The sequence below is a fragment of the Cottoperca gobio genome, chromosome 22 (genome assembly GCF_900634415.1).
Source record: "Cottoperca gobio chromosome 22, fCotGob3.1, whole genome shotgun sequence".
In the NCBI taxonomy this organism is placed as follows: Eukaryota; Metazoa; Chordata; class Actinopteri; order Perciformes; family Bovichtidae; genus Cottoperca; species Cottoperca gobio.
In genome coordinates, this window is record NC_041376.1 from 15,344,092 (window position 1) to 15,364,188 (window position 20,097).

The following is a 20,097-nucleotide window of genomic DNA, read 5'->3' on the forward strand; positions in this document are numbered from 1 at the left end:
CAATTCTTCACTGTCCTGAGGCATCTCGCAAATTGTAATTGGTGATATGTTTTTGATGAGACTAGCCTTGCATGCCCCCTTGTCCACACTGGCACTGTGAAGTGTGTCACATAGTGCATGTGTAGCACCTCCTATTAGACGTGGAACTGATCCTTGCAAGACTAGCATAATATAACATTTGCAGCTCACGGTGTAGTTATTTTTTCAATTGACCTACTTTCTGTGGCTGCACAGTTACTGTAGATGTTATTTCGGACACAGTTTGCACTTGAATCAAATTCAATGCTTACAAATTATGAAGTAAAGCTTTATTAATACCTCTAAAGGGGCTGGAATCTTTTTTTGTCTTCGGCTTTTAAAATCTTTCTCCATAATAAAAGGCGCTGAAAACCTATTTCCGTGCTTCGAGTTAAGTATATGTCCTACATGAACACTAATTTAGCTGCCAAGTTCAAATAGTTTGGGTTATTTCAATTGAAAAAGTTTTTGTCTGTTCATTTCTCACTGGTTAGACGTGTGCAGGGTTCTGTTGGTGATGTCACTTACTCTCATGAAACAATCAGAAGTTAAGAATTCAAATCAGAATTTGTTAACAGTTGGTGTTTTCTTTGCTTCGGTTTCCAGGCTATCAATTAAATCTGAACCCACATAGTCGTGAGGAAGCAGATTTTTGAGTATTAGACTTAAAAGGTTAAAGGCCAAAAGTTCAACTCTGATTGCTGCCTATTTAGTTTTGAATGTTTAAACCTCTAGGACTGAAAGTAAAGCCAATCTAGGCGAATTGTATAGAAGTCGATGAGAAAATGAGTCTACTTCTCACTTGCTTTATTACCTCAGTAAACATTTTCCTTATGAGTTTATGGTCTTAATCTCTAGTTTCATGTCTTTTTCAACACCGCATGATGTTCATTTAGTAAATGATCATCCCATTTAGAGTGAAATAGAGGATAAAGCAGGCTACGCTTTAGGGCAGGGCTACCTTGTGATAACAGGTCCGGTCTGGGTGTTTCATTTTAGAACTTTAATCCTTTCAGTTTATTTTCAGTTCATGAAAGTGAATAAAGGAAGATCCTGCACATTGTTCACTGCTCAGCATCACAATTTATTGATTACACTGACGTTCAGAGGGACCAAAACGTTAGTATGATCAATAAATTGTGATGCTGAGAGCAGTACGTGGAATCTTACTTTCTCAAGACTCCAGTGATTCTTTCAAATGAACCTGCATCTGAGATGATTGAATGCGCGAATATCTCCTTTGAAAAAATAGGTTAATGAAAGGTCGCCTATGGTTGTACTTTTCATGACCCTCTCAGGTCACTTCAGGTTTCAAAATCCAAGATGGTGATGGCCATCAAAAGCAATGGGTGACATTACGGGGACTGCGTCCACTTCTTATATACAGTGTATGGTTTAAACCTGCAATATCTGATTTCTTTTGGCAACTTGGGAGCAGTGGAGACATGTTGTGAACACAACACTGACATATCATCTCTTATAAAGTTGAGCAAGGTTTTAAGCAAACATTGATTATTTACACATCCAGTAGCTACAGAGCAACATTACCATTCATTTGGAGTCAAGTGTTTGTCCATTTGAAGAATGTAAATCCTAAATTCACTCTCATGTAGCTCTGTTTTGGGTCTCTACCAACTCCTGAGAGAAATATCTGGGTCTTTAGCTGCAACGTAACCACTTTAAATTCAGCCGAGAACTTTTGTTGCACCTCTCTTCCTTCTTTCTGGTTATGCCATTACTGTCTGGCTGTAATAAAAGCACTAAATACATCCCAAAGTATACCGGTTAACTTGAGAATAATCAAACAACAATGTCCTCAGTATCCATTTATTATCTCCATGTACAGGATCACACTTCGGAGTGAGGAACTTGAAGACATGAAAGAGGGTTGATTTATGTTTTGCCTGGAATCCCACAGTAACAGGAGACATTCTGGTTTCCACTAGGCTCAGCACATTTCCACAGTGAGCCCTCTCTTTAGTTTGGTTCAGTAACCATCATCAGTTAAGTTAGCATTTATAAGGGCGAAGGTTCTCTGACTCCACTCATTCTAGTGAAACATTGATGATGGAAAAGCTGTGAAATATGTTTCCACTGCAGATTCTTAAACAGCAAATCAAGTATTTTGAAAAGTTATGAAAATATCAACGTGTTGTCCAATTTCATATTTTTCTAAATGCAATCTAATACTGCTGACAGAGGTAAATTTGTCACCCAGGGAAGGTTATTCTTCCGAATCCATTCAGGCATTGGCGTTCAATTTTAGCCTGTGCCAAAATCAACTGACTGTTATGCAAACGCTAATCTTGTGTATTTTTTGGCAGATTTAAGGTATGTCAACAGCATGGCTCCATGCTTATTTAAATTCACCCACATTTCAATCATTAACTGATACTCTAACATAAACAAACACAGATAATGTGCGGAAATTCACCCTTTTTGAGTAGAATAGTACCCATTTGGTTTTCAGCGTTGTTATTATGGTTATGTTTATCAGCTTTTTTCTCCTTTTGCAGTGTAGTTCACTTGTTTGATATGACCTTCAGGTGTGTGAGCATATTGAGCAATGCCAGGTGTCATTATGATAAAAAGTTAATACACCATGCACATTCTGCATGAGAACTTCACACTGAATGAGGACTGTGTGAGGTGTCTACGGGCAGATTCCACGTCTTATACAAGTGGTCTTATTACCCCCCCCTGTGCATTCTCAATGAAAATTTTAATTTACTCTAACGCGGTTATTATAAGTAACATTCAGTAATATAGATTTGACTGTGCAACATATAAAAATACATAAAGGAGAAGCGTGGGTGAAGTGATACATAAACAAGCGAACCTCCCAACCCATCTCTCACCATGCGGAGGCTCTGGGTCGCTCTGGTCTCAACAATCTCCCAAAACCTGCCGACATCCCGTGTCAGGTTGCTCTGGCAATGCAGTGAGGGAACTGTTTGAGTCTGTAGCGCAGGGGTCATCAACTACATTTGTCCAAGGGTCAGAATTCTCTAGGTAGACAGGGCTGGATTTTCAAATAATTTTCAAACATTTTTATCTAGTAAGCTATTGTTTAATATTTTCACTTTCTTACAAAACAATTTTTATAAGCCTAAATCAATGTGAACAGACTCCTAAACACATGGGAAATCCATAATGCGAACAAGATACCCAACTAGAAAATGCTCTCAGACCTCCAGGGAGGACTGAAGAGTGATGGTTAAAATCTAATAAAAAAGAAACAAATGTTAAATGAGAGCAGTGTTTGTCGCCATCCTTGCATGGTTATGGCACAACACACATTACATTTAAGAGACGAGAATTGGTTTCATCTTCACCTATCCTAGCCCACTGCTATTCAGTGAATAACAAATGAAGCAAGCACAGCTTTTGCTTTATCCTACATTTTCCATAACTCTGTATTAGACCCCCACTTAAAATAATGTGTGAGTGCCTCTCTAATATAATGATCACAAAAAAAGTTTTATTAAATGTTTATTTACATGAAATGTACAGTTGTTTGGAATTTACATGCACACTTTTACAAACAGGAATAATTTAATAATAAAAAACACAACTCTACTGGAGTTTTACACAATGAAGCAACTTTAAGAGAAAAGCTTGGGACAATAGGTTAAAGCAGCCTAACCTGTTCTTAGTATTAAGCTTGAAATCCAGTCTAGAAACAAGTACCATGGCTGTAGAACAATGTTGAACCAACACATTAAGGAAAACCAGTGAAAATGAGAGGAATGTTCACATAGACTAAAGTGGTGGCTCTGTTATAAAATACAAGGGGGAAAATAAAAATAATAAAAAACACCCAATGTGTGCATGTAATCTTTTCAGTAAATCCTTATAAGTACATTCAATAGATGTTACATTGTACTGTATATCCCCTGCTTTGCAGTGGATTTAAGGCATTTTCACTTAATAGCATTCATCTGTAAGGCAGAGTTAGGAGTTAAGATGGTGCGTTCACAAAACAAAAACACTGGGCTATATTTACAATATATTATCCAACTGGCTTGAATGAGGAGTTCTAAATTCAAAGTAGCCCTGTGTGACACTGGTGTCTTAACACTGTTTCAAGTTGTGTGCAAGTTAACGTGTGCAATAGGCAGTGGGGGAAGCAGAGCAACTCAGGGCACTTTTCAAAAGTGAGATTGTGAAAAGCAATTGACATTATATTTTGGTCTCTCGAGGTTACAGCTTTGTGTTCACATGAAACAAGGGGCAAATACTATACAGTAATCAAGAGCACCAATACTGCGGACTCTGTCTCATGACAAACCTACGTCAAGAGAACATCGATCGGTTACAAGTTAACCTTGGATGCCCGTCCTAAGCGGTACTTCAGTCTTTCATGCCAGTGCGAGCCCCCAAAGGCAAACATGAGCAGCAAGGCCATGTCCTGAGCAGAGCTGTTTGTGGTTACTGATGGGCTTTCGGTAAATATTTACATTACAAATACAATGAAGTGAAACGGTGCTAAAAAGACAAGAAAGGGAGAATAGTGTTGCTGTTATTGGTAGATTGCCCTGAATGCTGTCAGCAGCAAAACAACAATAATGTATGTCGTCATTGAACCAATTTCAGGGTATTCTGACAGGCGTCTATTGTATATGTCACAATTCTTTTTACAGCAGTCAAAAAAAGTTTGGAACAGAAGTGTTAAAAGAAGGCAAACAACTCTTAATTCAGAATGTCTCTGGCAGTATATTCAGATTGGACATAAATGCTTCTCTGGTCTTCCTTTCCAAGTTCTCTCTCAGTTGGTTCTAGACACCCAGGTCTTGCTATGCGTCACTGACAACCTCTAGTGCAGTCACAATACTATTGTTACAGTCAAAATAAACAGAAATATCAGACACAAGTTATCAAGGACTTTACAAAAGAAACAATTGAAATACCAAAGAAAAAAAAAAGGAGAATTGGCCCTTAACCCCCTTTTTTCCTCTTTTAAGGACACATGTTTGGCTCAGGTTTTAAAAATACAGTCTGCACTGTATTGGACTTTAAACTGTCCTCATTTGGTGGAATTGTGCAATGGGAGACATATAAACCCATGTAGCCATTGAATAAAAGCTACTTTGTCCTTCATTTTAATAAATATTATAAAAACACCAATATGGTGAATATGAATAGAAGAAACTATGGGGAATCAAATACATTTCCACATACATTTCTTATCAGCCTATGAGTGAAAAAAAGCACTCATGGTTAATAGTTCTTGGTTTGGACATTACAATAAATGTGTGGCCTATAGTTTCTCAAACCATATAAAAAGAAATAAATAGAGTATATGTGAATACTCAAGGGATTCCATGTCATGCTCTGAAGTCCATATTCATCAAGATGTTGGATTACAATTTCTCTGCTATGAACAGAACATTAATTTGAAATTTGATCGCATCTTTGTAGTCTTTCATTATCAGACCCTCAAAAGTGCAATGGGAATACTTATTCAAACAATTCACATTAGAATACATATACTTCTATATAATCAACAACAACAACTATATATATATATATATATATATATATATATATATATATATATATATATATATTCTATACAAGTCAACAACAGAAGACCAGGAACATGTGTCGACTTTACATAGTTCAAGACTGATGTCTCAAGAGTCTGTATTTTCTTCCTTTGCATATTCCTCCACAAGTTTCTCATAGGAGTGGGTGTGTTCTGAACCGTCACTGGTGAACACAGACCCTTCAGATTCAGAACCGGGCTCCTCCTTGGAGTTTGTTTCAATGTTTTCATCACATGTAGTAATGGATAGTTTTGCTTTAGAATCATCATCATCATCATCATCGTCTTCCTCCTCCAAGTTATTGCTGAGAAAGTTCTCCTCATCTATAAAAGTAATGTTTGCATTTTGGAATGTTAGGGGATGGTACTCCTTAGAGTCCCATGTCCTTCGACCACCTGCTCCACAATCTCCCACCCCTCCGTTCTCCAGGTCAACATCCTTGTCAAGCTGGTTCTCATACATTTCGAACCTGTCAAGTTCTAGGTCACCCTCTACATGGTCCTCTGTTAGCAGCAAACCGTTGTCTGAGCCCAGGAGGTAGTTCTTGGACTTTGAAAAAGCAACAGTGACACGGTCACTGAAACTATAGCGTCTCTTTTGCCGGGGTGAACGGTCCAGACTAAGGATGGTATGACCGTTAAACATCGGAGCATCATTGCAACTCTTAGACCGACTAATGTCTTTGGATTTATTGATTGCATTGGCACTACCGCCGTTGCTTCTGGCATCTTTTTTGGTGCCGATCTGCTTAATTAGGTCATTGTAGCCTTCCTGCTTCTTGGACAGGAAGCTGAAGATATTGACGTCATTAGGAGTGGGTGGCAAACGAAGTGCAGCCTTGTGAGACTCTTTGTAGTGCCGGAGCTCATCGAGAGATAGCTTGCGCAGCTTGCGACGTTTCTTCAGTGCCTTGTGGGCCTCAATCACCATCCGCACTTTCCAGTTGAAAAACAAAGAAAGCCAGGCCAACCCCAGATAAATCCACACCTCCACAAAGTAACGGTACAGAGTTGGATATTCTGTATTTGGTTCCACACCTGCAAGGACAAACAAAATATTTAACGGTCATTTGAATCCAAAGTTCTGTCCTGGTTTAATTTGATAGGTTCAATCAAAAAGACTTTTCAGCTTACCTGCTACCAAGTCCCCGAAACCAATTGTGGTCAAGGTGACAAATGAGAAGTACAAGCCTTCAATATATGTCCAACCTTCTTGGGACATAAATACAAAAGGTGGAAGGATTAAATGGACCAGCACACCCCAGAGGAGAAATATAGCGGTGCAGGTAAATTGAGCCTTTCTCTGGAAAAGAAAAAACAACAACATTACTTCAGGTCAAGGTTTTGTAATACCACAGAGAGATGCAAGTACATTTTCCAGAAGTAGAAAAAAAGCTCTTATCTACTTACCAATGAAAATCCTTTCTTGGTGAGATACTGGCCCAGGTGCTTGGCTCTGCCACCAAAGAACTTTCCTAGCTCACTTATCCAGGTAAGACATAAAGGCACACCAAACAGCCCGTAGAAGATGCAAAATACACGGCCTGGTGACGTTTTAGGGGCAATGTTCCCATATCCTTTGGAAGTGAAAACAGAGTGGTTAGGGTTAGGATGTATTACCAGGTAAAGCAATTTACGTCAATTTAGTATGGCTTTACACGAGAAAAAGGAAAAAACATGCCACCAATACAGGTTGTCTTTATCCAAGTCCATCAGTGTCCCGTACATTTGATTAATACACACTTTGGCAAAACAGCCAACATTGGACTGCAATGGAGTTTGTCCCAATGGAACAAAGTAAGATAGTTCTAAAAGTCTGCCTGACAGCTCAGTGCGTGCATTTTCCTACAACTGTAACACTCAGACTCATTTCACTTAAACATTCAATTAGGTTTGACCAAACAACCCAAGAAAAAAACTATTTTCCCCCATCAGAACTACATCTGTCACTGTTGACCGACAGAAGTACTTACCGATAGTTGTGATAACAGTGGCGGCAAAGATAACGGCATTTGGCCAGTTCCAGTTGTTGAAGGTATTGCTGCCGGTTATAGTGACCCCTTGGCCTGAAGCATTAGACACAATCTGAGGAGAGAGAAGAAACACAATCGAGTATGAGCTTGAATTCAACTTAAAAGATAAATTAATGGACACTTGACAAACGGAGGCTATCAATTGGCAGTTATGAAAGAGTCCAATCTGGATAAGATAAAGAATGACAGGAAGTGTATTGTGCGTGAGCTCAATATCTTCCACGACATCCTTCCTGCGATAAGTTGATGATATCTCCAGTGGCACTGATGAGCTGAAACGACACTCATGCACCCTGGAGAATGCATGGATATACAAGAAATTCTTCAGGAAAAAGGGTATTATTTGTGCTAAATCCAAAGGCAATATTTGTCTCTAACTATCTAGAGCAGTGTTACTCATTGCGCGGCTCGCCAAGCTTTAATAAGTAGCTCGCATGGCAGGAGGCTAAATAAAGGGGTGATAGATAGCTGAGGGCCATCCAATCCCTGTACGCCCAAAGCGAGAGTTGTGTCCGGATACTCTGCAGTAAGTCGGACTCGTTTCCAGTGAATGTTGGCCTCCGCCAGGGCTGCGCTTTATCACCAATCCTGTTCGTGATTTTCATGGATAGGATATCGAGGCGTAGTCGTGGAGGAGAGGGGTTGCAGTTCGGTGACCTGAGGATCTCATCACTGCTCTTTGCAGATGATGTGGTCCTTATGGCATCATCGGTCTGTGACCTTCAATAGTCACTGGATCGGTTCGCAGCCGAGTGTGCAGCGGTTGGGATGAGGATCAGCTCTAAATCTGAGGCCATGGCTCTCAGCAGGAAACCGGTGGATTGCCTACTCCGGGTAGGGAATGAGCCATTACCCCAAGTGAAGGAGTTCAAGTACCTCGGGGTCTTGTTCGCGAGTAAGGGGACGATGGAGCGAGAGATTGGCCGGAGAATCGGAGCAGCGGGGGCGGTATTACAGTCACTTTACCGCACCATTGTGACGAAAAGAGAGCTGAGCCAGAAGCCAAAGCTCTCAATATACCGGTCGATCTTCGTTCCTACCCTCACCTATGGTCATGAAGGCTGGGTCATGACCAAAAGAACGAGATCACGGGTACAAGCGGCCAAAATGGGTTTTCTCAGACGGGTGGCGTCTCCCTTAGAGATAGAGTGAGAAGCTCAGCCATCCGTGAGAGACTCGGAGTAGAGCCGCTGCTCCTTTACGTTGAAAGGAGCCAGTTGAGGTGGTTCGGGCATCTAGTAAGGATGCCACCTGGGCGCCTCCCTAGGGAGGTGTTCCAGGCACGTCCAGCTGGGAGGAGACCCTGGAGAAGACCCAGGACTCGGTGGAGAGATTATATCTCCTCACTGGCCTGGGAACGCCTCAGGATCCCCCAGTCGGAGCTGGAGGATGTGGCCCGGAGAAGGGAAGATTGGGGTTCCTTACTGGAGCTGCTGCCTCCGCGACCCGATCCCGGATAAGCGGTAGACGATGGATGGATGGATAGATAGATATGATTATGGAGTCAATACAGATTTCATAAAAACACTAAAAACAAGCAGGGCTATTACATACAACCCATTAAAACACAGTGTCTGCTCTATTAGCCTACACATAATACAAATAATTGATAAAAGATATATATAAATATAGACCAGAAACAAGATATTTAAACTTGCTTGGCGGACACTGACTCACTGCGGAGTTGCCAGTTTTGGCGGTCTATCAGCACTACAATGGTGAATGTGCTCTTGGACGGGTAGATACATGGTGGGCTAGTATAGAAAAAAATTAACTTACGGTCATTAAAAATATGTTAACTTAAGCATGCTTACGAATATGGATATTTGCTAAAAAATAATTTATATCGCTAAATTGGAGCATTTAAATTGGAGGATACTACGACCAACCTGGCACTTCATACTTGCGTTAGCTTGGCTACTCCCGTTAAAAAAAGAAAGGTACGAGCCATACAACACGAGCATAGGAAAATTCAAGAAAAGTTATTATTATTATTATTATTATTATTATTATTATTATTATTATTATTATTATTATTATTAAGGTAATCCTGCTTTTAATGAATGCATTGGTTGGCTGCATTGCATATTGTATGTTTTGGGTGGGATGACAGATTAATAAGCAGACATGCTTTTTATGACTGGAAAAGAAAGTAACTCTCCTATTGACTTTGTCCTATCAATGTGGCTCTCATGTAAAAAATAGTGAAGATCACTGATCTAGAGCATGGGATACATAAGATTACTCTTGCAAGGAAGTTTTAGTGTAGACATCCAAAGGAGACAGAAAATGCGTAATCAATCATTTCCAACCATGTGTGTGCTTGAACAGCCACAACAGAAACTGAATTCCCCCGGTTGGGTATTTGCAAACACCCAGCCATGTGTGTTGGGACAATGCATTGCCCCCACACCAAAGTTCTGTTGTCTCCAAATGTGCTTGAAGGGGGGAAATGTGCAGGGGTTGGCAAAATTCACATAAGCCCTTAAGTACTGGAAGATGCATGGTTCTTTAATAATAACAGGTCTGTGACAGTTCTGCTCTGTAATTACCAGCACAAGGGGAGGCCATTCTTTTGTCTGCTGAAACAACACAGTTCCTCCGTTGGGCTTTAGGGTGACGGCAGTGATGACCAAGTTTGTGTTCAAATCATGACTAGAAATTAAAGAGGAAAAACCTCACACACGAGTGGACAACTTTCCTGCTTACGCACTTTCACATTTGACAGTCTTCCTGAGTCCACAGTATCTGTAATTATTGGTTACATTTATGTGCATGGGTAACTTTGTTATTGACCATTTGGCTTAAGCTGATTACAGGAACCTTTGATACACAACTGCATATCCAAGTTGACCTAATGAACCACTCAGCACTACAGTTGCGTAGATATAACGGTCTATCTGCAACAAGAAATAAAGAAAATGTCTCTTTTTACCCTCCAACTGTGTAGAACCGGCTACATTTATTATACACAAAGAAAATACATGTCTATCTTAATATAAAACATCAAAATGTCTAAATATTTTTGCTGCAAATAGTTAAAACAATACTGAAAAATGAAGACACACCACATCAGTGTAGGGCTGCAACTAACGATTATTTTCATTAACGATCAATCTGTTGATTATTTTCTTGATTTATCGATAAATTAATAAAAGTTGTCAATAAAATATCAAAAAAATACAAAAAAAATACTCAAAGATATTCCATTTACTGTCATATAGGAGCAAAGAAACCAGAAAATATTCACATTGGAGGAGCTGAAAGAAAGAAAAAAAAAACCAAACAACCATTCAATAATTTCTCTGTTGCAGCCGATATGAAATTTGGAAAATCATAGAAAAAGTGACAAATGTTATGTTTGGGAATCATGTCTGTGATCTGCAAGTGTGTGCGTGTGTGTGCGTAGCTCTGCACCTTATACTACCCTAATGAGGGTGATTTGTACATGTTTACAGTCTGCTTGTCAGATGAAAAGTGCTAAAGTTTGAAAAGTTCAAAATGCTGATTATCATGAATACAATGAGGGCAGAGTGCAAGCTAAATCAACGCTAAATCAACGCTAAATCTTAATACATGTCACTCAAATAGAGGACAAGGAACATAACCAAACTTTAGAGGTTAACATGTTTAAATAAATACCCTGTATTGCTACCTTGCCTCGTCTGTGACCTACAAAGGCTAACAAGAAGAAGTACTACTCAAGCAGCAAGATGCTCAAACATGACTGAACAGGCTTTGTGAAGCAAAAGGTCCTTAAAGTTTAAAAGGTCAGCTACTGTTCAACACATGGTCACCTCAGGTCACAAATAACCCTGAGAACAAGTCAAAAAGGACAAGTCGAAAGCACTGGGGGAGAAAGACAAAAGACATGCAGCTCAGGAGGAAATTGTTAAAGTGGCTTCTCTACAAACCTGCACACTAAAACACTGGATATCAGTGAGTTATGGATAACAAAAAAAAAGGCAAAACTATTGCCAAGAGGCACACCCCGTGAATGACTAATAAAATCAGGTGGGAAGATATCTAAAAATCTTGTTTTAAAAAATGAAAAAAGACACAAAACCATTTTAATAGTGACTCACACTCAGTATGTTGGTACGAAATGCAAGATATCCTTGTTTTTACAACACCTTACTTGAAACTTGAAAATCCCAGCTACCTATACTGAACAACTTCTCCAGAACATTTTCTGTAAATATGATTGGAGCTGAAACAATTAGGTGTTTGACAGAAAGAAAATTGGCAACACTTTTGGATAATCGATTAATCAGTCCTTTACATTTCTGCAAGATCTCAGAATATTATTTTTTTCCTCTTTTTTTAAAGTCTGACCTCCATAATTAAAGGATTACACAAAGTTGTGAAAAAAAGCTGGATATGACATGTTGACGTAAAGTCATATTAAAAATTACAATGTGGTGCCATATGTACACACACTCTAAAAAGGATTCCTTTACTTTTGTGGAACTGAACATATTGCCAAACTGCAGGCATCTGCTACTGACACACTGATATGTAAAACACAGTAAAAACACCAACTGTTATCAAGACAGCTGGCGACCCAGCATACCATTCCAGCTCCTAGGTATTTTTCCACTTCCAGCATACAAGCACAAGACGGCAACAGCTGCCTGTGGGTAGGATTGACCCGACTTACAAACAATGAAGTCACTTAACCTCTCATATGTCACTATGTATTGATTTCTGATACCGAGGTGGACGGGTTGCAAACAATGTTGTTTGAGAAACAATGCTGAGCACCATGTGCACCAATCAGCCACAGAGGGTGTGGAGAAAACTTTGCAAGACACGGGAAAAGGTCAGAAAAAGGTGTGGGATGCGTGATGTACTCTAACGCACAAACCAGACCGATCTTTACAAATGAATAATTAATATCAAGAAGAAACTGATGCGGATTAACACAAAGTGCTTATGTCCATTTTGCAGCTTTTCTTTATTATTTGGTAAAGACATAAAAGGGATAAGCTGTAAAATTTCCAGACAGTGAAAGGATTCTTACATCTGTCAAGCAGAGCATATTATACCATTAACATGTTTGTGAGTAGCTGCTTTAAACTAGGCTGTTAATACTGTGTGATTAAACTTAGTCATTAATACAACAGATGGTATTTTTATGTATTCTTTAATTTCTTTGTTGGGCTGATAAATATTGCAGGTTTATTGCTGAACTATGTTAACCTTCACAACAATGTACATTGGGTGCAATTAATAAGCTAAAGTAAATAGTGACAGCACATGTAGCCCTCTGGGTGTTAAGTTAATCGAATCAGGCATTCAAGGCAATAAAGGCATCCCTGTCTTGTCAATTTCTTGCCTAAACAAACTCATGACATTTAAATACATTGGTACCTTCCATGACTTTAGTTTGATTCTTTTTATTTTCCCCTTTTCAAAAACGGGGAAGAAAGACTTGGCTATTTCAAGGCAACTGCCTCTAGACAGCACCCTAGGCACATGACAAAGTCAGCTATCCCCGAAAACAGAGCGCTACTTCATTGTGCTTTTCCATTCTGACGAGGGGCCATGCATGCATGTGACAGCAGTGTGTTGAGAACAGTGTGTTCAGACCTTTTATTTGGCCACACATGGTCACATGCAAAGGGACTCTCATGCAAAAAGTGAGATTCAATTAAGCGATGCTCCTTGGCCAAGTCAAAAATCAACAAGTGCAAACCAGAGGTGCGTTGAGAAAAGGCTCATTTAAAGTTTGCATCATTGGTCACAGTTTGACATATTACAGTTAACTCTTGACCCCAATATTCTCAACCTTATTTTCAATTATCGTACACATCCAATGATCTGTCCTGCCATGTATGAGTTAATGTTATTTGGGTTTTTTTATATTGAATGACTTGCTGATATTAGAGTTTGCAAACATTAGTTGATCATCAGAAAACATGTGTCGTCAACTATTTTGATGAATCGATTAATTGTTTGTCATTATTCAGTCAAAAAGGTAAAACATTAACTGGTTCCTGCTCGTTTAATGTGAAGATTTGCTATTCTTCATCATATATACAGTATAACAGTAGTCAACTGAATATCTATTTATGGGACAAACTGAGGGCATCATCGTGGACTTTAAGACATTGTGAACGGCATGTTTTATTTAACATTTCATAGACAATAACAATTAATCGATAACTAGCAGTCCAACTTTTTAAACATAACATTATTGTTTACATGCTTATAATTGATAAGATTACTAATTCCTTGTCGTTTTCTTAAATACAATAATACTTTTTTAATTTGAATATCACCCAAAAATAAGAAAATCTGCAAAATGTTTATTTATGCACCAAAACTATAGTGCATTTCCCTGCACAAGGCTATGAGAGCTGCAAGCTCTGAATACGTTTAAACAACAATTGACAATGAATACCTGTTGTTGCTTAAATGTTCCTGTTGTTATGCAATATTGTTTCTTCACTTGGTTTTAAAACACTTTGAATGGCAATTCCTCTAAGAAAGTTTCTGTATAAATAAGTAAAGTTCATTATTCATGTTATAATAACTATTATTACATAAACAATGATGAGTTTTGTGTGAGATTTAAAAAGGGTCTTTCCTGAAGGTCACCCTGACTATTAAGCAACATTCATTGTTATCTAGAGCTTAATATGTTGCAAATATTTTCACAAGAGAAAAGATACAATTTGGAATGCCTATTTTGTGAGTATATATTAATATACAACTTCATTTTGGAAAAATACAGTCATTTTCATTAGATGACGGCAAGTCTTTTTTTTATGTCAACAGCATCCCTTCTGTAAATGGTAAATTGTTGCAATCACTCAAAGGGTAACAACAAACAAATTTGGGGTTCAGTATCGTGTCCAGACACTTCGACACACTAACTAACTGCAGGGGCTGGGGATCGAACAACCAAATCTTCCTTTTCTGGGTCTCTCTCTCTCTTTTCTCGCTCATTTTCAGGTTGTGGTTGACGACTAGCGGGGCCTGCTTTGGTTGTTTGATAAATGGATCAAGAATGATTGTGACTGGATAGGGAAGAAATTGTGCATTCCACTTACTAGGAGCAGCATTTATTCATAAGAAATGTGCACTTTTTACTTTTGTAACACACAGCAAAAAGGTTGGAGCTGTAATGTTGTAAGCACCATAGACCAAAACTGAGGAAATGAAGGACCTTGCTTCTGGGCAAGGCACACACTTCATGCTACGACCAGGAAGCTCTGAGTGTTCAATCTCATTTGCAGTAGAGATAATTTGCAAACCCCCCCCCCTACAGAATTTTTATGGCCGCTTCTCAGGAGCCAACATTGATGGACCATAAAATCCAATCTGTGAACTGTGACCACTTCAAGGGTCCAATAGTTAATAGTAAACTCCTTGTTAATAAAACAGAGCCAACTTTTACAAGAGTGTCGCCTTCTCTTGTTAAGCCTGCTTTTATATTTTAATTGTTAACAAGCGGCGCAAAGTTTCCACAATGGAAACCTTCTAGAATCTCTGTTCCTAACACAAATAAAGTTGATAAAGGCAACTCAAGGGCGGTAAAGCGTATGTTTATACGTTTTAATATACAGATTCCAAAGCAGGTGTCTTGGCAAACACCAACAAAAGAAAAGATACTGGTAAACTACATGTCTACAATGATGGCAGCACAACTGACTGTGTAAGCAGGGAAAGGGTTGCTGTTGTGCAGGATAAGTACATTTACTCTTTAGGTACATTTTGATGCCAATACTTTTTTACTTTTAAATGAGAATTTTAAATGCATGACTTTTACTTGTTACAGACCATTTCTACACAGTGGTATTACTATTTTTACTTATGTAAAAGATCTCCGTACTTCCTCTACCACTGGTTTCAGAAGAGCAGCCGCTAAGAGTTCAACCAAATCACAGTTCTTTCAGCTGCTTTACAGCAGCAACTGCCAAATAAGAAAGTCCTAAATCTCTCAACCATAATATTCCACATTAAGAAGCAGATTTGGCCATTGCAGGGATCTGGCTGTTACAGAGATGCCACGAATGGGGAGGAGGGGGAGGCTCATGGGCATATCCCTTTCAGTTCCCCCCAGACACAAAAAGGAGAAGCAGGAGGAAGCCGAAGGGGGGATGGTGGGATAATAAATCTCCCTAATACTGATGTGGGCCCAAAAAGGGGTACAGGTTGAGACATGTTCCCAGTCATACTTGCAAGTTTAAAAAGCCAAAAAACTGCATTCAAACGATCCACTGTCAGTATTACTAGTGCAGAAAAATTATCCCTCTGAGAGGGCATGTTTACACTGAGAGGGCTGTTTACACTGCAATCGCAAAGTCTTCTTTTCTGCACTTCTTTGCTGAAGGACTTTCCCCTGACATGTTAAGATCTTGTCACAGTCAAACATCAAAACAGAAAGATTAAAGGTTATAAAGCTTCCACATATCAAGGAAGTGAAAAAACAACATGTCATGGGGCGAAAACACCTGTGGAATTGCAAGCGTGTTGACTTATGTGTTTATTCAGTGCTGACGGTGAAACCACAGAGGTCAATGGCACCAGCTTTACATCTGGTTAAGGAATTGCAATTTAAAAAACAAGTTGGCAATAGAACACCATGTTCTGCAGCTTTTAATGACTGGAGTTACAGATTGGTATCATAATCACTGCTCCAGGTTTACAACAGCAAATTAAATGAATTAGGTTATAAAATAATTATCATGTAGGCATGGACACAGGGACGAAAGGTAATCTTTATGGAGGAAATTTGTGATAATTCAGGGAACTTTATTGATAATTACCTATGTGACCTGTTGCTGTTATGCTATTTTGAAGTGTAGGCCTTCAGGCTGGTAAACACATTGGGGGGGGGGGGGGGTTGACCCACAAAGAGGTCTGACATGGACTGACAACATCTCATTCCTGCAGCAATAGCATATTTAATACTGATTACTTAGTCACTTAGGACTGCATGCAGCAGTTGACGTGGTCTACAGTTATGATGTGTTTAACAAAGTCAATAGAAAAAATAAAATCAATTTAAGAACGTGTCCATACCTCTAATATTTTGTCCAAATCATCTTGCGTCAGACACGGATAGTCCTTAAGTATTTCATCCTTCTTGTCACTATAGTGTTTTGCAGCTTCCTTCCAATTGGGCTCCTCCAGGACTTGAAAAATTGCTGCCCCAATGGACAGATAAAAAATAATGGCAGAAGTCAACAAGGGGCCTTTATCTACCATACTTATGTACAATGACTCAACTTGGAGAACGCGGGACAGGGGAAAAAGTGAGAGAAAGGAGGGGATAGATAGCAACAATACCCGGAGTTATGCGGGACTCATTCTCAGCAAGTCTTTTGGTTCACAAAATGTTTCTTCGTCCGCGCGAGGGCTCTGAAAAATGCATGAAACGCGCCGCTGCTGACAGCATTGGGCTCGAGACATAACAGGATCAAAGTATTCATAAAGCGGGGCAGAGCGCGCGTGCTATGGAACCGCAGCTGCAGTAGTCTAGTAGTAGTCTAGTAGTCTCCACGTGCGCAACCGGAGAAATAGTGCTTGCTGAAGTAGTGAACTGTGTAGTGGGGAGAGGAGCACCGAAGATCCGCCCAGAACAGGGGGGGGGGGCACCTACTCTGCAGTTTGTTCCATTTTCATTATGTCGTTACAGGTGTACTGCTGCCAAGACATTATGACAGTCAAAAGTGATACAAAAGTTCAGGAAGTTTCAACAAAACATTTACACAACAACACAAATGTATTATAATTGTTGAAAAGTTGATATTTGTATCACTTTTTTTCCCCTTAGTAGTTTTAGGATTTTGCTGCAAATAAAAGTGCTAAAATACGTTCAGTTTAGTTTATTTATGTCGTATGTTACATACACATATAACAAATATTAATAAGACAACAAAATAAAATATATGTTTATTATATTATATATATATATATATATATATATATATATATATATATATATATATATTATATATACCCAAAAAGTCAGAAACTAAAAATCATACAAACTCATACCTCAGCTTTTTTGTTGTTGCTTGTTTATCATCTTATTTTTATATGATTTGTTTTAAATCCATTACGTTTATTACAAGTTTTAATTCCTTTTTCAAAACTAGACCACAAAGGAACTCCTTTGACTGTTAGACATATTTGTATTGTATTAGTTTTGGTAAACATGCAACTCCCTCTTAGTTCCTACTGACTCACTGTAATTTGAAACAACCTCTGGATGCAGCATGGAAGCATCTTTTTTTTTCATATATTGTGCAATTTTAAAACTTGCACTACCAAACCAAGAAGCTTATAATACGTTGTTTACTGTTAAAATCATATTTTTAGCGGAATAAAAATAACAAGATGTTCTTTGTAACGTCAGCAAATGATAGGATAAATCCATAAAAATAGTCAAACTGCCATTGATTGTATTGATTTTCTAGCTTCAAAACTCCAACAAGATCTTGAGGTTGTTTATTGTTATAAACTGGAAAGACTTGAAAAGGAGTAAACATTGACTTAAGCAGTGCCACTGGATTTGCTTCCCCCTGTAGAACATGTAGGTTTATTTAGAATTCATCTGCATGCAGTCATCGTGAGTCCTTGAGAGACTTTATATGCTCATGCATGCAAATGGATCACATAACGTCAAAGAATGCCAGCGCAGACAATAAATAATTGTCCTGTAAATATCACAGTGGCCTCTTAACCACACTCATATTAACTATTTTGACCTGTGAAGAAGCAGGTGTAGCCTAAATATCTCTTTAGGGTGTTTTGGGAGATAGTGTTCATCAATTAAAAGCAAACTTGCAAATGAAGAAGTGGAGTTGAAAGATGGTGATTAGTTGTAGAAGGACGTGCACCGTGTAACCGTGCCAATGTCCTGAACTCAATGCTTAATTGTTTGCTCAAATGATACGTTCTGTTTTCTTTGTTGTTGCCATGAGGAGCAAAGCTCAAACAAAGGAACACGTATATTGATTTGTGTCCAAGTAGAGCCACAGATCCTCAGACAGAGATTATGGTTTATTATCATTCCTGTCAATCAAAAGTTAGACACTGCATGTAATTTGCTTTAGAGGGTAAAAAAAGCAACAAATCATATTGATTTACACTTGTGGTCTAACAGTGTAAGTTGGTGGCTGTGTGAGAATTCATGGCATGCAAGACAACAGAACATTGCATCATGAGCACTGGTGTACTACGTGCCCGAGGACATTTCCAATGTGTGTCATTTGTTTTATGCTCAAGCAAGTATACGTTAAGTATAATAAGTGTAATGCTTTGCTTCCTCCAGTAAAAAGTTATTTTAGCTTGTCAAGAAAAGCTCCCTGTAATAACAAATGGCTAACATAATTGCGCTTCTTCCTTTACACAATGACATTAAATTAAAGGCAAATCCCTTCATTGCTAGTGTTCAAAATGCATGTCAAATGACACATGAGTAAATGTGAAACTAAACTGACTTACAGTCACAGCTCTGTGCAGGTAGTGCAAGTGTTAACCTGTTATTTTAACAAACCAATGGAATGAAGGATATTAAAACAATTGGAAGAGTAAACTCTTTTTTGCTAAGCTAAGCTAACCAGCTGCTGGATCCAGATACATATTTAGTGCATCAATTATATCATCTCACTCTTTGTAATTCCCCAAAAAACTATACTGCCTTTAAATATTGTTATAATTATGACACGCCTTTTCAACACCATTTTGTACTGTAAAAAAAATCAGGAAAAAAAAAATGCCCTTATAGAGTTATGCAAAAGTGTGCACTTTTTAAATCAGCTGACTCGGCTGTGTTCTGGTGTCAGGAGTAGTGGTAGGCAAATTTTTTTTTTGTAGTGAGACACAGATCAGAGACAGCTCAGCATGTTTAACAACATCCTGACATATACAAATTGTTACATAACACTTTCCTCCTTTGTAGTATCAGCGCCCAGTGGAGAACTTGACCTCCTTACCTATAGGGTCAAATCACAATTTATCAAAAAAGCAACCTGGGAAATAAATTCAATTGTTATCCTCTTCTATTATTTAGCTCTAAAGTCATTATTTAGGTTATTTTTTGTATTCACATGTTACTAAAAAGTGAAGAGAAAGAATGCAGCGCACTGATTTTGACTTTTTTCCCAATAATCCCAATAATCCAAAAACATGTCTATTTTGTAAATGTTGTCCCATTGATCCCTTTGTCCAGTCAATATGTGCAGTCTGAGGCCAAACATCTGCAGATGTTAAGAGGTACCACATACTGAGCTGTAGAGCTGGTGAAGGCCGTATATGGTGGTCTGGTGAAAAGCCTTTTGGGACACAAGGGGACTTCCGGAGTTCCAGTCAGGCAAGATAAGACAACCGGAAGAGCCACATCAGATAACACAGTATCCACTGTGGGTGCATTAACACATGTTTCAGTCGTTGACCAAAAGTCTCAGCAACAGAGAATCTTTTTAGAGATCTTGGAAAGCCCGGAGCTTCTGCGGCATACTCAGACTTTAACCTTGAAAT

At 38.7% G+C, this 20,097-nt stretch overlaps 1 protein-coding gene across 1 annotated transcript; it reads right to left on the reverse strand.

Annotated features, from left to right (window-relative positions):
• Positions 1-5,611: 5,611 nt before the first annotated feature.
• Positions 5,612-17,111, reverse strand: kcnk5a (potassium channel, subfamily K, member 5a). The gene is made up of 5 exons (XM_029460966.1): positions 16,633-17,111; positions 7,540-7,651; positions 6,977-7,143; positions 6,701-6,869; positions 5,612-6,604 (listed from the first exon to the last, which is right to left on the reverse strand). Exons 1-5 carry the CDS (start codon positions 16,816-16,818, stop codon positions 5,655-5,657), a joined length of 1,584 nt encoding a protein of 527 aa, XP_029316826.1. The 5' UTR covers positions 16,819-17,111; the 3' UTR covers positions 5,612-5,654.
• Positions 17,112-20,097: the final 2,986 nt, after the last annotated feature.

What these genes read in the sequence shown, in the direction of transcription:
- kcnk5a (XM_029460966.1), bottom strand. Translation starts at nt 16,818, where the DNA reads ATGGTAGATAAAGGCCCCTTGTTGACTTCTGCCATTATTTTTTATCTG. An exon ending in CACTGTTATCACAACTATCG is followed by an intron (nt 7,144 to 7,539) that starts GTAAGTACTTCT and finishes TCACTTCCAAAG; the next exon opens with GATATGGGAACATTGCCCCT. An exon ending in TTTCGGGGACTTGGTAGCAG is followed by an intron (nt 6,605 to 6,700) that starts GTAAGCTGAAAA and finishes TTGTCCTTGCAG; the next exon opens with GTGTGGAACCAAATACAGAA.